Source organism: Carlito syrichta, unplaced genomic scaffold, assembly GCF_000164805.1.
Source record: "Carlito syrichta isolate Samal-C Ts95f unplaced genomic scaffold, Tarsius_syrichta-2.0.1 Scaffold316427, whole genome shotgun sequence".
NCBI classification, from domain to species: Eukaryota; Metazoa; Chordata; class Mammalia; order Primates; family Tarsiidae; genus Carlito; species Carlito syrichta.
Window position 1 is genome coordinate 1,581,592 of NW_007260523.1, and position 18,349 is coordinate 1,599,940.

General features: G+C 38.2%; 1 protein-coding gene across 2 annotated transcripts in view; it reads left to right on the forward strand.

The window, feature by feature from the left end:
* Nucleotides 1–18,349, forward strand: part of RGL1 (ral guanine nucleotide dissociation stimulator like 1) — a 263,517-nt gene that overhangs the window by 78,507 nt on the left and 166,661 nt on the right. For both annotated transcript variants that reach the window (XM_008074430.2, XM_008074431.2), the window contains exon 2: nt 8,610–8,773. In XM_008074430.2, coding sequence (XP_008072621.1) covers nt 8,642–8,773 — 132 coding nt within the window. In that variant the 5' untranslated portion in view covers nt 8,610–8,641. The remainder of the gene's footprint in view (nt 1–8,609; nt 8,774–18,349) is intronic.

The following is an 18,349-nucleotide window of genomic DNA, read 5'->3' on the forward strand; positions in this document are numbered from 1 at the left end:
GCTGTTCTGATTGGCCAGTATTAAGGTAGGGACCTAATGGTGAGCTGATTGGTTGCTTTTTGATCCCAGCAGTGAGTACCTAAGCTCTAACTTGAGAGGCTTTCAGGGAGCTTGTTTACCAATGCTGAGCCTGAGAAGCCTGCCAGAAGTTTGCTATGTAGCGAACTCCTGGCATTACCAGAGGACCCGCCTGTCCGTCTGCCTAGCCTTTCTCTAGCTATCTCCTGTCTCAACTCCATTGCTTAATTTTCATAATTAGTCCAGGAGAGAAGGCCATGCCACTGGCTGACCAATATTTGTTGCTCACTACATGCCAGCAACACTGTAGTTGCTGGGATGTAATGACAGTAATAAGCAGTAACAACCCTTAAGATGCTTGTGGTCTTGTGGTCATACAGATGAACATGCAAGTAATTTTATCTATTTATTTTAAAAATTTATTTAATTTATTTTTAACCATATCTTTTATTTTAAAATTGTGGGGTACAGTTAAGGGTTAGGTATACAAATATGCATCATTCAGGCACCCTTGTTGATAAGGAGTATCCCCCCCATCCCCAGACAAATATTGACTACCATTAATCCCACCACCCTTGCCCTCCCTGTCCACCCCCCATAGATTCCCACCACTGTCGATCCTTTTCTTATAGTATTACGATAGATGTTCAAGGTTCACTTATGAGTGAGAACATGTGATACTCAGATCTTTGTTGCTGTGAAAGATTACTCAGTATTATAGACTCTAGTTCCATCCAGGTTGCTGTGAAATTCATGATTTTGTTCTTTTTTATGGCTGTGTAGTATTCCATCGTGTATATGTACCACATTTAAAAAATCCAGTCCTCTTTTGATGGACAGCATCGTTGGTTTCAGGTTCTCGCTATTGTGAACAGTGCTGCGATAAACATACATGTGCAGGTATCTTTTTTATAGAGTGATTTGAGTTCTTCAGGGTATATTCCCAGTAGGGAGATTGCAGGGTCATATGGGGGGGTCGATATTTAGAACTTTTAGGAATCGCCACACTGCTTTCCACAGAGGTTGCACTAGTTGACACTCCCACCAACAGTGTAGAAGTGTTCCCTTATCACCACATCCTCTCCAGCATCTGTTATTTTTTGAGTTATTGATAATGGCCATTCTGGCTGAAGTTACAGTTGGTGTCCAAGAAAGTCACTTCTAGTGCCACAAGACACTGTTGTGCAACTTTGCTCAACATTCAGTGAGACACCACATAATTAAAATTCCTTTGAAAACGGTTGCCCAATGGTTGATATTTATTCCAAAATGCATCGTAATGATAAATACTCAATTCCTTGTTCCAGTGAAATTTTTTAAATTAAAAACAAAAAGAATTTAAAGGATCATGGAATTTTGTAAAAAATTGAAGCTGTGTAATAAATGTATGTCTAATCTTGCTCTCACAGAGCTGTCAGTCTAGCAGAGGAGACCACAGTAAGTTGTGGAAAGCAAAACATAAAATAAAATACACAGACTCTAAGTGTGTTGTCTTCTGTAGATTGGACATGCTGTTGAAATTCCAAGGAGGAGGAAACAATGGGGATCCGCTGGTCCCTTTCCTCCTAGTATGTTGATGTATCCCATTACTTTAGATATCAACAGTGTTCAGTACTACTACGAAATGACCTGAGGTGCCTCCTTTCCAGGGCAGGTGCTGCCCAGCACGAGGAATCTCCCTGTGTGCTGTGGCTTTCTGGAGTTCTTCATTCCTCACTTCTGTTGGGGCCCCAGTTTCCATTTCCATATATTAATCTTTGATTCTCACCAGCTTGTTCCCTTTTTGTTTTCAGAAGAAATAGTCCAGTGAGAACATATAATGCACCTCCCCAACAATTGGGAGACTGTATCTTGAGAACTTCTTGGATCCTTGGGTTGTAGATACTATGATAGCAATCATGGTTAGAGAACTCCACCACTGGCCCAGGAATTGAATGCTGAGGCTTGGTGAGCATGTCAGAGTGTCAGCTTTAGAAAGACTCTGCAAACTAGAGTTTTAGGTTATCTCTGAATAGTCAAAACTCAAATATTATATCCATGAATGTATAGGAGCTATTATAATATCATACTATTTGTTTGATTTTTGAATATTGAATGCATAATTTGGGAATAAGTACAATATGTGATTGACTCATAGAAATCATCTGTCACTGTTGTTTAGTAGTGTAAATACTTCAGCTGTACTGGAAAAAAAATTCAATGCATTTTAGTTTTTCTTTCTGCATTTGAGGGAGCTAAATGCTTCATTTTATAACTGTAAGGAGTCTCAGCAATCTTGTAGTCTGTCTATTCATATTCAAGATGAAGAAACTGAGGTTAAAAAAGGTGAAATGGCTTGCTTGATGGTTACACAAAAAATTAACTGATTTGAACCTAGGTCTTCTTACTAGAATTTCAGTGCTCTTTGCACTATGTGATCCCGAACCTTTGAGTAAAACTAAAATGCTAAACCTGCTCTTAATAGCCTTCTAGGTGGAGGAGTTGATAGTAAGAGATAAGGATAAACAAACTTGTCTTATCTCAACAGGACCTCAGCTCATTAGGAAGAAGAATGAGGAAGAGAGAAGGTAGGAAGAAAGAAATGGTAGAAAGACAAATAATCATGGGAAAGAACCAGAACAGGGCAAATGCCAGACATTTTCAAGAGTAGAAGAAATCTGAATTGAGTTTGAAAAATCAAAAGATTTCTTCAGGTAGAAACAAGAGTTTATGTGTCTAAAGGGAAATATGCAGAAATATTGTATTATTGACATGTATATTGGAATCTGCAAGGTCAGAAGAAAAGCATGACCCTCGTAGATACAGATAAGAAACACCAAGCCATTCCAGTAAGGTTGTGAATTTTAAATACTTTTTTCCCTTCCAAAAATATTTAAGGAGGAGAAGGAGGAGAAAAAAAGATAATGATTTATAAGGATAACTATTTGTTATCCTAAGAAGAAAAGTCAACTACAGTGAAGTACAGATTTATCAAATGAAGTCCAGCATGGAGGTTAATAAAACAATTACAGACTTGAGTGGAGTTGTGCCCTAGCACATATCTTTAAAGCCTTGTCTCAAAAAAGGGTGTCCTCTAAGATGAGCAGGACATCAGAGATAGAGGAAGGTCTATATATGCCTCCTCTTTTAAACATATGTTGCTAGCATGTATATTTAAAGCCTTGTCTCACAAAAAGGGTGGAATTGTGAATAATTTGTATTAAATGGCAAGAACAGACACTAATAATGGCAAATTTTTTGTGTTCTTGGATTGTCATTTAATACTTATATAATTTCAAGATTAGCCTTTTGAAGCTGCTCATTTGCTTTGGTGCCTAATGATCATTTAGGGTATGAAGCTAGGTCCTTCGTTATAACCATAGAAAATGATTATTATCCAGTCAATGATTATTTGTGGAGGGATAGAACAAATAAGTTATTAGGATTATATACTATAGATATCATATCATAGGCATAGTGTTAGTATATATTTTATAAAAAAGATACAGACTGTAAAGGCACAAATTTTAAATAAATACATTTATGTAAGGAAATACATACTTTCTTATTGATTATAATCATATAATAATAATGATTTCACTGGATTTTAGTTGCTATTAATATCTTCTATGGCAGGATTTACACATTTTTATTATAATGATCTTTGGATTTAAACTTAACCTTTAAAATCTTAATTAATAACCCTTCATCTTTAGTGGAGATGGTAGGGCTCTAGGACTTGAAGGCAGAGTGATCTTAAAAACCCTTCTGTGGGCCAGGCACGGTGGCTCACGCCTGTAATCCCAGCTACTTGGAAGACTGAGGCAGAAGGATTGCCTGAGCCCAGCAAGTAGAGGTTTATGGTGGCCATGAGTGTGCCACTTCATGCCAGCCTGGGTGACAGCGAGACTCTGACTAAAAAAAAAAAACAAAACCCAAAAAACAAAAACAAAAAACCCTTCTGTGATTTTTCTCACCTGCAGATCATTTCTCAGTGTCAAGAGAGTGTGTTTTTCTTCTATTCCATCAGACTTGTCTACCTGTTTTAATTTTACTTCTCTGCTTCATGCAGTAGAGACAATCATAACTCTTTTACAATTAGAAAATAGTTCACAAGCATTTTCTTTTTAATTTTTGAGGAAGATTTTGTTTCTGTGATCTCTGATTAGATATTTGCCTTTATAGACATATAGGTTCCATTTTCCACCCTACTCCAACTTAAGGCTGATCTTACCATCCAGTGGTTTAAACAAAATTCCATTTTCTGTATCACATGTTTCAGGTGAGCCGTTCTTCAAAACTGATTTTCAAAAGTGCTCATGAGTCTTATAATACTCTATATCAACTCTTAACTAGAGCAGAAATCTCTATTTTTGAGTTTTACAGTTATTTCATCTTATGGTACTGCTGAAGGGGCTCTGCTAATGGTATTTCATGCAAGTTAGCCTTATTAACCTTGACTGTTTTAGGAAAGAAGGCAGTCGTTCACTTCTAAGATGAGCAGGACATCAGAGGTAGAGGAAGGTCTACATATGCCTCCTCTTTTAATTTTAACCAAAAACTAGCTCCACCATATAGACTTCTAGCCCTTTTTAGGGGAATAGGTAGGACACCTATAATGCATGAATTGTTTAAATAAAGTATGGGATGAAATATTAGATTTGAAGAGGAAAAGACAGGTCAGCAGCAGGACAGGCTATATAATTTGTAAGGCTTAGTGCAAAATGAAAATGCAGGGCCCCTTATTCAAAAATTAAACATCTTAAGACAGCAGCAGCATTAAACCAAGTATGGGGCTTTTCTGAGCATGGAGCCTTCTTAAGGATGGGGCCCTGTGTGACTGTACAGGTCACATGCCCACAGAGCCTGTCCTAGTCAGATATTGAGATGGCAATAAAAAGGAAGAGGAGAAATACATCTCCCTCCTTCCCATCCTTACCTATGTGGCCATCTTTTATGGGTGCACTGCTGTGCCATTGAGCTGAGACACACCAGGCCCTAGTCCATGGGAGGCAGAGGCAGGAGAGGAAGGTTGTGTTCTATCACAGATGGGAGAATGGAATGGGGCGAATGAAGGCTTTCTGAACTGACCTAGGAGAGAAAGCATGAACTTGGGACTCTACAACTTTCTAGCAGTGTAGTAAAGTCACTTGATCTCTCTGAATTGCATTTTTCATTGCTGTAAAATGATGCTATCTACCTTGTAAGGTAGTGGTTTGCTATGCAGTGGAAGCTCAATACGTATTGCATGTGTGGTCATTTTGTGTAAGAGAAGATGCACTGAGGATGAGTGAAACAGGCCTGACATCTCAGATAGGGTGGAGGATCTCAACATGCTTGAAGAGCTTCCTAAGAGCTGGCTGCCTCTCTCAGTTTCTCCTTCATTCCTGAAAACTTTGGAACGGCTTAAAACTCAGAATCACATCCTCTTCCCAAACAGGGTAAGGAGCAATCTGTGGGAAGTCAGTGCACAGTAGAGTTCAGTCTCTAATGCTGAAATTTTGCCAACTTTCACCCACACCACGGAGATGAGAAAGCAGCCGTGGGCAGACAGTAGAGTAAGCTGCGGGGTCTCTGGTGTGCATGACATTTACAGATGAGCCATTGTTTACCTGAGATCCTGTAGTTTGTCTGTTTTATCCAGTTATATTTCCATGAAATATGAAGGAAACAGCCAAAACCATTTTATGTAGTTTTCCTACCTTTTTTTGATTTATTTGTTGTTGTTTACAGTATTATCTCCAATAACCACAATGGATTTTCCTTTCCCACTAATCTGGCCTGTTTCCATCTTGCCTGTTTATTTTAATTTCCTTTTTTTATGAACCAAAATCTCCACATGACTCTGCTTTGTTTATTTCCTTGCATGGATGTGTCAGCATCACTTATTCGTGTGTCCACTCAGGGATCTGTGTTCATTAATGACGTAGGTTTTATTTTCCAGTTTGTAGTGGGAGTGTATTGAATGCTCCATGTTTCTAAGTACTTCGTGATGGTTCTGGTTATCTGTTTCCTCATCACTGCTCTCTGCAAGCAGATGGGTTTGCCTACAGATGCAGATGCCTACAGATGCAGCATGTGAGGCCACAAAGCAGAGAACTGACTCCTTTGCAGGAAAGTGTTTTCTCAGATCCTCTGACCTGTCACTGCTGCCCCTCTTCTCGATTTCAGTTTCCACTTACTTGTATTTGGGTAGTGGATTATGTGAGCATAAGACCTGTTTTTTGCAGACATATTCAAATCCTTGAAGACATTTCCTTCAAAACCAGTCTGTTAACTACTGAGCAATTCCAACTTGCAGTATTAGCTGCTTGGGGGTATATGACACATGTTAGACTTGTTCCTTTCTTATGAAGAACTTACAGCCCACTAAGTCAATACAAAAGTTAAAATTGGCCGGGCATAGTGGCTCACGCCTGTAATCTCAGTACTTTGGGAGACCGAGTTGAGAGGATTACTTGGCTCCAGGAGTTCAAGACCAGCCAGAGCAACATAGCGAGCTGTGGTCCCAACTACTAGGGAGGCTAAGGAAGAAGGATTGCCCAAGCTCAGGAGGTTGAGGCTGCAATGAGCTGTAAACGTGTCTGGGTGACAGAGTGAGACCCTGACTCAAAAATAAGCAAACAGACAAACAAATAAATAAAAGTTAAAAGGAACTGGTAACTTGAGTTTTTCATTTGTTACTTGAGTAGATTGCTGCCTCTTTCACTGGACTCTCATGACTTACTGAATGATTTAATTCATGAATTCATCAAACATTTATTTATTATTACTTACTCTGTATATGACACTATCTCTAGTCTCAAGTTGCTTATAAGACTAGAAGGTGGAAATGGAGTTGAAAGTAAATAATATAAAAAAGTGTTATAGATGACATAATAGAAATCTGTCTAGAATACACAGAGTAACAAAGGAGGGAGACCTTTATTCTCTAGGGGTGGGAATTGGAAAGAAGGGATCACAAAGGCTGTAGGTCTGAGATGTGTTTGGGAACCTTAAATACTTTCAAATGACTGTGGAGGCAGCAGTGTCCACACGAGGCGGGAGGAAGGGGGTGGAAGAAGCCAGACACAAAGGGCCTTAGGTGCCCTGTAAAAGAGTTTGGATTATATTCTCTAGGGAAATTTTTATGTAGACAGAACATCCTTAACAGGTTTACTTTTTTTTTTTTTTGAGTTGGAGTTTCACTCTGTCATCCATGCTGGAGTGCAGTGGCACGCTCATGGCCACCCCAGTGTCAACCTGCTGGACTCAGGTGATCCTTTGCCTTAGACTTCCAAGTAGCCAGAACTACAGGTGTGCAATACCATGCCCGGCTATTTTCTTTTTAATTGTAGAAATGAGGTCTTGCCAGGTTGCTCAGGCTGTTCTTCAAACCATGGGCCCATACAATCCCCTCACCTCAGCTTCCCAAAGTGCTGGGATTATAGTCTTGAGCCACCACACCCAGCCAACAGGTTTACTTTTTAAGGATGGATTCAAGGAGATTTGAATAAAACCAAGGGGGCTCCTCATGATTGTATGTTGCTGAGCCAGGCAAGGTATGATGAGATTCTGAATAAGCCAGTGGCAGATGGAAAGATGCCAGGGAAGTAGACCTTACAGAATTGGTATCAATTTTTAAATAATGTCTTAGAGCAACTGCTGGTGAAACCAAGGCCCAAGAAAGCAACACAGCCAATAAATGTCTAAGGGAATCTTCTTCCATGTTTTATTGCAGTTCTTCCATGTTTTATTGCGGTTCAGAAACATGATTATGGTGACATCTCACATACTGTATTGTAATATACCATATTGTTAGTACTTGTTTACACTCTATCTTCCCTGAGGCTCTAAGCTTCTTAAGGTTAAGAACAAAGTACTGAATTATTTGTGTACACTTAGCCTGGAGCCTTGTAGAAACAAGCACACAATAAATGTCTGAGGAGTAAAGCTCTTGACACCAAAACCAGCTCTTCTTCAACATGGACCACATGGCATGGAAGTATGAAGACAGCACTCAGATTTACCTCACATCCACCCATCTTAATCCTTCCTCCTGAGAGGACCAAAGCAAAGTGATGAGCAGATGTAACAGATGATGCTTTTGCTTTGCTTTAAAATACTGCCTTGTCCAGTATCAGAATGTGTCCTTACCTCTCAAAGTCTGCATTAAAATAACAATAATAGGCCAGGCATGGTGGCTCAAGCTTGTAAACCCAGCATTTTGGGAGGCTGAGGTGAGAGGGTTGCCTGAGCCCAGGGGTTCAAGACCAGCCTAGGCAAAAAATTAGCTGGGCGTTGTAGTATGCACCTGTAGTTCCAGCTACTTGGAAGGCTGAGGTGGAAGGATTGCCTGAGCCCAGCAGGTCAAGGCTGCGGTGGCCGTGAGTGTGCCATTGCACTCCAGCCTGGTGACAAAATGAGACTCCAACTCAAAAAAAAAAAAAAAAAAAAGAAAAAAAATCAATAATAAATGTTTAGAATATAAAAGTGACCATAAAAGTTGATGCCTATTGTGACTGCCTTCAGTGGCCTCATTATCCACAAGTCAAGCATGATAATTTGCTTTCATATCTCTTTCTATGTTACTTAATGTTTTAACCTGGGTCATATTTTATTCTTCCACACAGATTCGTAATGCCTCCTGCCTGCCCCTTTCAAGATGGAGGGGAAAACTGTGGGAGAGTCTACTCAAGTGGCGTCTAAATTCAAACTTTCCACCAAGGTAGAAAGCACAGGACACTGGCTGGTGGAGGATCATACTCGAATATGGGAAGTTTTAAAGACAGAGGAGGTAAGACCACTCTGAATGACATTTGGGTAATGTTGGATTTGTTCATACTTGAGGCTATAATTTTTAGTGTATCCAGTACCACAGGCCAGCTTGGCAAATCTTTATTCAGGGGCCATAGGGACAGCCATGACTAGAGAACAGCAAGTCAGGGATGTGCCTTGGGCATTAATGACTACATGCGGATTCAGCTAAAGGAGGCAGCACTGACAGCCAGAGCTTAAAAAATAATGTTCTAAGGCTCATATGCATATAAACTGAATTTTAGCCTCAGATGTCACTAGTGGCATAGGCGGTCTACCTTCCCTCCCAAGGCTGTGCTTCTGTGACTTTTTTCTCTCTCAGGCCTATTATTATTGAAGTTTCATTTTGACATACCAAATGCTAGTATTTATGTGTGTGTGTGTGTGTGTGTGTGTGTGTGTGTGTGTGTGTGTGTGTGAGAGAGAGAGAGAGAGAGAGAGAGATGCTTCTATAAATTAAGGCTTTAATTTTTATTACGTGTTTGAAGTAAGATCATACATAATGGTAAATATTGAAGAATCATTTCCATATGGACATTGTTTGTGAATGAAGAGCTATAAAAGAGATTGGAAAAGAGAATGGAATTGTTAACCTGATTTTGGAGCTTGGGTTATGTGCCTATTATCAGCTTTAAAAATAAAACGAGACTGGGTACGGTGGTTCAAGCCTGTGATCCCAGCACTTTGGGAGGCTGAGGTGAGAGGATTACCTGAGTCCAGGGGTTTGAGAACAGCCTGTGCAACTTGGTGAGACCTCATATATCATAATCATATATCATAGATCATAAATCATATATATATATAAATCATATATATATATCATATATCATAGATCATACATCAAAAAATTAACCAGGCCTGGTGGCACATGCCTATAGTTCCAGCTACTTGGAAGGCTGAGGCAGAAGGATCACCTGAGCCCAGCAGGTCGAGGCTGTGGTGATCCTGAGTGTGCCACTGCACTCCAACCTGGACAACAGAGTGAGACTCCTACTCAAAAAAATAATAAAATAAAATAAAATAAAATGAGAGCTAGAGGTTTAAATACATGGGAAAGAACATCTCAGAGAGAGGAAAAACAGCAAGAACTTCAAAACAACTAATGTGGTACAGAAATGTAATATGGAGTACACAAAACACTTAGTCAATGGTATTTTAGCTACCAGAAATACTGGGAGCTGTTTTCTGAGGGACCTCCCTGAGTGGTATTCATTATCTTAGGTGGTTGTTCAGGGTCTGGTTCTCAGCTTGAAAACCCAGAAATTTTATTTTCTCATATATCTTTACAGAAGATCTTTCTGTGTCTTCCATGTCTTAATTTACATGAATTAAGTATATGTGACTGATGTATAAAAAGACAATGCCAATCCCTTCATTAATAAAAACAAATAGAAGAGTTTTATCTCCTGGACTACTCAGATTAGAAGGCCTAGAACAAATTCTTCTAGTAGGCAAACCTAAGTGGGAAATAAAATAATGGTGAGAAAGTTGATTCCTATATAACAGGTGGAAATATACAAATTCTTTGTTTGACAGAATGAGGCTAAGTGTATATCAGCTAGGGATCTTTGGTGGCAAGCAACAGAAATTGACTGTTTTAAGCAAAATGGGAAATTATTAGAGAAGCTTACAGAATTGATGAGAAGTTTGGAGAACTAGACTTGGAAATGGGACAGGAACCAAAGTAGTGGAGACTGCTCGGAGCACTATACCTGGCACAAATTCCAAACTAGTTCCCCTTCCTTCCTCTCCCTGCCATATATTCTCATATTTCTCTGCTCAGGATGCAAAGCCATGGGAGAGAGAAATTCACTGCCAAGTTTAGTCAAACTTCTTTCTTTTGGCTATTCTATAAAGAGGAAAAGAAATCTTCCATGAGAAATCATTATACCATGCCCTCACTACATTTGTGCATAGAGTCCAAATTTCTAATATTCACACATTATGATAATTCCAATCCAAGAAAATAACCTAACAGTCTTAAACATGTAAAATCCAACAGAAGCAAATGCAAACCCTCTCTTTGGGGGTACTTTCACATTTTTTTTTAAAGAAATAAAACTCTACAGGTAGTGGTTGAAGTCTTTGTGTATCCCACCTAACAGGCCCAAGATAGCATAAGATAAATGATGTGCTGAGGGCATAAAATTTAAGGAAGCTGTCACTCTTAGGTTTGTGGCCTGCACATTTATGTTGCTCCCTAGGTTTCTTGCTTGTCTCACCCTAGTCCTGGCCCTGCTACCCATTCCTATTTCCCTCTTTCCTTTCCCAGAGGTAATCACAATTCTGAATTTGGTGTTTATCATACTTATTCATTTTTCAATATTTGTAAGACATGCATGTGTATCTATATATCTAATATATGGTATTTATTTACATCTTTTAAATTTCATATAAGCTTATACTATATATCTACAACTTATTTTTTTCTCTTAACACTTTTTTTCTATCTTTATACTGATATATGTAGTTCCAGTTTATTCATCTTAACTAATATTTATATTCTGTTGATTAATCGAGTTAAATTTATCCATTCTCTTATTGATTAACTTTTAGTTTTCTTTCAATACAATGGACAGTATATTTTTTCCTCGTGAGCATGTGCTAGAGATTTTTCTTTTTTTAAAAGAAAAAAACTATTATTTGTTTTATTCTCCCTCCCTCCCTTCATTCCTTTCTCTCTCTCTCTTTCTTCTTTGTTTGCTAGAGTTTTTTCTAGCATAGATACCTAGAGGTGCCATGCCGAGATGTAAGATTTGAATACTTTTAGTATTGCTAGCTATTACCAGATTGTCTCTGAAATGAGATCATGTGTTTACATCCCTGTTAACAGCATATGAGAGCTCCCCAGTTTCATATCATCACCTGTTACTGTTATTGACAGACCTTTAATTGTTGGCTAATCTATTTTGAATTGGGGCCTTGTGTTGTAACCAATTTCTTTGAATTCTTGTGAAGTTGAGTATCTGTTCACATGGTTATATGCTATTTAGTTTCCTCTTCTGTAAATTATCTGTTCATATCCTTTGCCTATTTTTTTCATCAGGTCATTTGTCTTTCCTTATTGACTTCTGGAAACTAATGTATTGTTTACTAATCCTTTTTATTGATTTTATGCACTGAAACAATATTCCATCACGCTAAATTTTTAAGTTTTAATTTTTAATGTAAAATTTAGCAATCATCTTTTCCCCTTATGAGTTGTGCTTTTTTCTTCTTTAAGAATTCTTCCTGACCCTGAGATGATATACATATTCTTTATTTTTTTCTAAAAGTTCTATGTGCTTGATTTTATTTACTTGGAATTTATTTCATAGTCTGAAGTAGGGATATGGTTTTATTCATACAGATTATCAATTATCCTAGGGCCATTTTTGAATGTTCATCATTTGTTCTTCAGTTTTTAATACTGTCTCTCATGTATCATGTTTCTACTCATATTCTCTTGGCTGACATGCTACCCCTTCAATTATTCTAGTTCTAAAAAAAACCTGAATATCCAACAGAACATGTCACTCGACTGAATTAATGACCTTCAAAATTGTCTTGGCTGTTTTGGAACTTAGATTTTCCATATAAATCTTGGTTGAGCTTGTTTAGTTCTGCAAATATGAAGAAAAATTAAGCAAAACCTTGTTGAGAATTTGATTAGGATTTAAATAAATGTGTTGACTAACTTAGGAAGTAGCAACATCTTTATATTCAGTGAAGATCTTGTCTTCTTTACTTTAAAGATTATGCTTCAGTATTTCACCCTTAATGTTTCACCAATATTTTATCTCATATTCTTTTGCTGTAGGATTTTTATAACTAAGGTTAAAGTTCCTTCTGTTTCTTTTTTTGGTTAAATGTGATTTTTTAACATTATAATATTTGAGACTTATACATGCAAATTGTAGAGTGTAATATTAAAACAAATACTTGTGAATCAGCAATCAACTTAAGAACCAATTTGTTGAATCTGTTTGTGAACTTATATACATCCTATTCCCTTGATATCTCTCACTGCCAAGGTAACATTTTAACCATTATAACCAATAAGACTTATATATGTCTTACTGTTGCCCACATGTAAGAGGTTTCCCAGGTTAATGCCTGTTAAATAATTTTGAGTTAGTATATGCAAGTTCTTGAAATTTTTCTTGGAAATTTATGTTTAATTCTTTTACTTGCTAAAAGTCTTTACTGCATGTATATTGTTTAGTTATATACTCGCACATGTATGTGTATATAAACACATATATAACAGGGGTGCCAACAAATGTATACACATTTTAAGAAATGTTAAGAGATGTTGGTCATAATTAAGAGTGTCTGGACGCTGATGGTAACCATTTTTCTTTTTTTTTTTTTTGAGTTGGAGTCTCACTCTGTCGCCCAGACTGGAGTGCAGTGGCCGCTCCCGGCCACCGCAGCCTCGACCTGCTGGGCTCCAGCGATCCTTCCGCCTCAGCCTTCCGAGTAGCTGGAACAGGTGCAGGCTACCATGCCTGGCTAATTTTTGATTTATTGTAGAGATGACGTCTCGCCAAATTGCCCAGGTGGATCTTGGATCCGTGGGCTCAGGCAATCCACTCACCACAGCCTCCCGAAGCACGGGATTACAGGCTGAGCCACTGAGCCCGGCGATCGTAACCATTTTGAGCACTTCTTGTAATTGCAGAAGTCAAATGTGACTTGTGTTCATCTTATTAAGTATTACAATTTTAATACGATTTTTTTCCTTTTTAAAAATGTGTATGCATTTTTTTGGTACCCTCTATATTTATATATAGAGTCTTTGGTTACTCATTCCTTTCACTCAACATTATGTTTATAAGATTTTCAAGATCCACAATAATATTTATAGTAGTAATTAATTAATTTTCACTGTTGTATTATATGCCATTGTGTGGTTATATGATTTATTTATTCACAGTAATGTTGATGGACATTTATTTATAGGGTTTTTTTGCCATTTGAAAATACTGCTATAAACATACTTATATATATGTCTTATTGTTGCCCACATGTAAGAGGTTTCCCAGGCTAATAACTGTTAAATAATTTTGAGTTAGTACATGCAAATTCCTCTTTTATCACTTATTGCCAAGTTGTTTTCCAAAGTGGTGGCATCAATTTATGCTCCCACTAGCAGTGCATAAAATTCCCCCTTATTCCATATCTTTGTCAGCTCTTGGAATTGTCAAATTTCTTAATTTTTCCAATCTAGATGGTATAAGATAGAATCTCATTCTGTGTGCATCAATTATTTATGCATCTCAGCTCCATCTGAGATAACTTTTGTTTTTCCTTTTTATGTACTTTTTTGAGGGTCTAATAGTAACAAAAATCTCTTTCTCTCCCTCTGCCAAAGAGCAAAGAGTTCTCTTTGGTCTTAAAATATCTTTATTTTGAGTGTACTCCTAGAAGAATAGTTTAGATGGATGTAGAATTGTAGTTTATTTTCTCTCAGTGCATTAAAATTTTTCCATTGCCCTCTGCCTTTTATTGCACTGGAGGGGAAGCTAGTATAAAATTTAATTTCAGAACATGAGTCCTGCTATCTTGCTCTTCTCCATGGGCATCATGAGCTTCACCATTTGCTCTGCTACCTTCTCCATCAACTACTGGTCCCTGGACTCCATCCAACTGCCCAGCACCCAGGCCGCCAGCAGTGCAGCCAGTCTATGCAGGTGCTGGGGGCTTGGGTTCCCAGATCTCTATAAGTTTTGGGGGTGGCTGGGGATCTGGGGTTCTGGCTGTGGAGATGCCTAAGGGTCTGGGGGACATCCAGAGTGAGAAGAAGACCATGCAAGGCCTGAACAACCATCCAGTCTCCTACCTGGACAGAGTTAAGAGCTCAGAGACCAAGAATCAGAAGCTAGATAGCAAAATCCAGGAATGCCTGGAGAAGAGGGAACCTCAGGTCAGAGATTAGGAGAATTAATTCAAGACCATCCAGGACCTGAGGGCTCAGATATTTGCAACTTCTGTGGACAATACCTGCACCATTCTGCAGTCTGATAATGCTCATCTTGCTGCTGATGACTTTAGAGTCAAGTATGAGATAGAGCTGGCTATGCGCCAGTCTCTAGAGAGCTGCATCAATGGGCTCCGCAAAGTCATTGATGACACCAATGTCACCTGGCTGCAGCTGGAGACAGAGATTAGTGCTGTCAAGGAGGAACTGTTCTTCATGAAGAAGAACCACAAAAAGGAAGTAAAAGGCCTATAAGCCAGATTGCCAGCTCTAGGTTGACCATGGAGGTCGACGCCCCCAAATCTCAGGACTTCAGCAAGATCATGGTGGATATCCAGAACCAGTTTGACGAAATGACTCAGAAGAACTGAGAGGAGCTGGACAAGTACTGTTCCCAGCAGACTGAGGAGGGTACCACAATGGTCACCATGCAGTCTACCAAGATTGGAGCTGCTGAGATGACACTCATGGAGCTGAGATGTATAGTGCAGTCCTTGGAGATTGACCTGGACTCAATGAGAAATCTGAAGGCCAGCTTGGAGAACAGCCTGAGGGATGTGGAGGCTCACTACCATGCAGATGGAGCTGCTCAATGAGGCCCTGCTGCACCTGGTATCCAGCTGGCACAGATGTGGGCAGAGGGCCAGAGCCAGGCCCAGGATTATGAGGCCCTGCTGAACATCAAGGTCAAGCTGGAGGCTGAGATCGCCACCTGCTGCCCACCTGCTAGAGGATTGGGAGGACTTCAGTCTTGGTGATGCCCTGGACAACAGCAGCTCCATTCAGACCATCCAAAAGACCACCACCCTAGCATAGTGAACGGCAAAGTGGTGTCTGAGACCAATGACACCAAACTTCTGAGGTGCTGAGGTGGCAGGAGCAGGGTACCCTTTGGGGGAGCAGGAGGCCAATAAAAAGTTCAGAAGTAAAAAAAAAATGTTTAGTTTTTATTTCTTTGAATATAATGTCTTTTCTCTCCAGCTACTTAGATCGTCTCTACATTTTTACTGTTCTGAAATTTCTTTTTTATGTTTTTAGGTGTGGGTTTCTTTTTATTTAATATTTTGGAATTAAAAGGGCTTCCCAAGTATGTAAATTGATGTCTTTCATCAGCCTGGAAACATCTCTGCAAATTTTTAAAAAATTTTACCTCATTCTCCTTTGTAACTCCAGCAAGATTAATGTTTACTTTTCTCACTCTTTGTTCATGTCCCTTAATCTCTTTTCTAGAATTACTATCTTTTTTCTCTTTATGTTGCATTCTGATTAATTTTAGTTTATTTTCCAATTCATTAATTATCTCTTCAGCTATATCTAATCTGCTCTTTAACTCAATCATTGATTTTTAAATTTTAATTATTCTATTTTTTATGTCTATAAATTCTGTTTGCTTTTTTAAGATCTTCTATTCTTTTTTTTAGTCTCTTGCTTCTTATTTTTATTTTTAAGGCATTTGTCAAGAACTGTGAAGGGTCTGAGATTTTATCCTCTTTGTAATTTAGCTTACCACCGTGTCATGAATGCTGAAAGAAAACATGAGACTCTTGACTTCAAAGCAAAATACTTTACTACTCACAGCAAAAACAGTAGCCAGAGTTTCAGCATGTTTGTTTTGGTTTTCTATGTCCCAATTCCTACTAATAGCCCTAGATAGATACCTGCACAAGAAAGGAACACTGGCCTTTGGAAACTTGCCACTTTATAGTAGGCAGTAAGTGAGCCTGTATTTTGTTCTGGGGGAAATATTAGCTCATCTTTCAAGGTCGCTTGCAGCAAGCCCAACCCTGAAAAATGGTCTGTGTAAAAATCAGCCAGGTCCTTGGAATTTTGGCATACACAGCAAGACATGTAGGAACAAGAGAAACGCATGGAGGAGTGTTTCCTAACAATATTAAATATAATGATTTTATATTTTGAGACTGGTAATTCTAAAAATGTAAATCTTAGTCTACTAGCTGTTCTTTCTGTTGGCTCTTGCACATGGTATTTTGTTTCTTTGTGAGTTTTGTGACTGTGACTGCATTTTATTTTTTTCTTAGAAAAAAGGGAATTTTCTCCAGAGGGAATTTGCATTTCCTTCTAGGAGCATCACCAGCTGAAAGCCACTTTAAAGCAAATTCTTAACTTGATGTTTTTCAGACTACTCAATGTGAATAAAGGCTAGAAATCTATAGATAGGCTTGCTTGTGGTAGTGAATCCTATGGGGGAAATGACTCTCCTCTCTGTCTCTGCTCAACATCCTATTTCAAGACAGTCAACTTTCCCTATATTTTCATGGAAGATATATTCACCTTAATGCTGAGGAAATAACGTTTTGGAGTCCCAGTTTTATGCAGTGGGAATTTTCTATAGATCCTCCCTTTTGAGCCAGTCCTGGGCATTGTATATTGTTTCTTGTGTGCTTTAAGGTAATAAAACCCTACTAGCTAGGGTAACACTAATGCTGTAACAAATACAGTCCAAAATTTAAGTAGTTTAACACAATAAAAGTTTATTTCTCAATCACACAATAGTTCAATTTAGGTGTTTCTAGCGAGAGTGTCACTTTTCTGCATATGGTCATTCAAAGACCTATGCTATTTCCTTCTCCATCATCCTCTGGGAATATTCTGTATTCAACTGGCAATTTGCGGGGAAAAAAAAAGAAAAAAAAGACTGAAGACATACCCAGTTCTTAATTTCCTTTGACCAGAGATGACATGCATTATATCAGTTTATAGTTCTACCACTGATAACCTGTCCTACTGCCCCACTTCAATGTAAGTTATGTGGTGTGGGGAAGTGTAATCTCTGGCTGAACTGCTACTTACCAGTGATGACTTAATAGTACTGAGTGGGAAGTACAAGTTGAATTTTGGTGGGCAGTTACAATAAGTGTTACAAAAACAAAGCGGAAATTTACTTGGTTTGAACAATGACTCTAAATGGAAACTGACTTCAATGCTTATCTTTGTGGGTTCTGCTTTCATTTAGGTTTTGGCTTTTAAGAGTTTTTAATTTTTTACCTGCCTATCATTGTATTAAAAAAAAGTACTTTAGTTTCATTTTACCAAGCATTTTTTAGTTGTTTATAGTGAGAGATTCAATTAGGGTATTCAATTCACTGTACTGGCAGAAATGTGAGTCCTACACACCTGTGAGTTATTTAAAAGTGTGATCTTAAAACTTAAAAATCTATTTTTTTTGAGTCCAGGTTTTGCTCTGTCACCCAGGCTGGGACTACAGGCACATTCACCATATCCGGCTAATTTTTTAATTTTTTGTTGAGATGAGGTTTCATTATGTTGACCAGGTTGGTCTTAGACTCCTAGGCTCAAGTGATCCTCCTGCCTTGACCTCCTAAAGTTCTGAGATTATAGGTGTACACTACCATGCCTGGCCTAAAAATCTATTTTTTAAACTTATCTTTTGAAAATTATTTCATCAATGCATTATATCAGAATGCATGCAATTGGTCAGAAAGTGTCTCTAGAAAATGTTGAATTTTTATTTTTTGGTCTTATTTAGTTAAGTACTTGCTTGTCCATGAATATTCACACCTGATATCATGTATTTATTTAAAAGTTTTATGTAGGTACAAATCATGTTGTCAA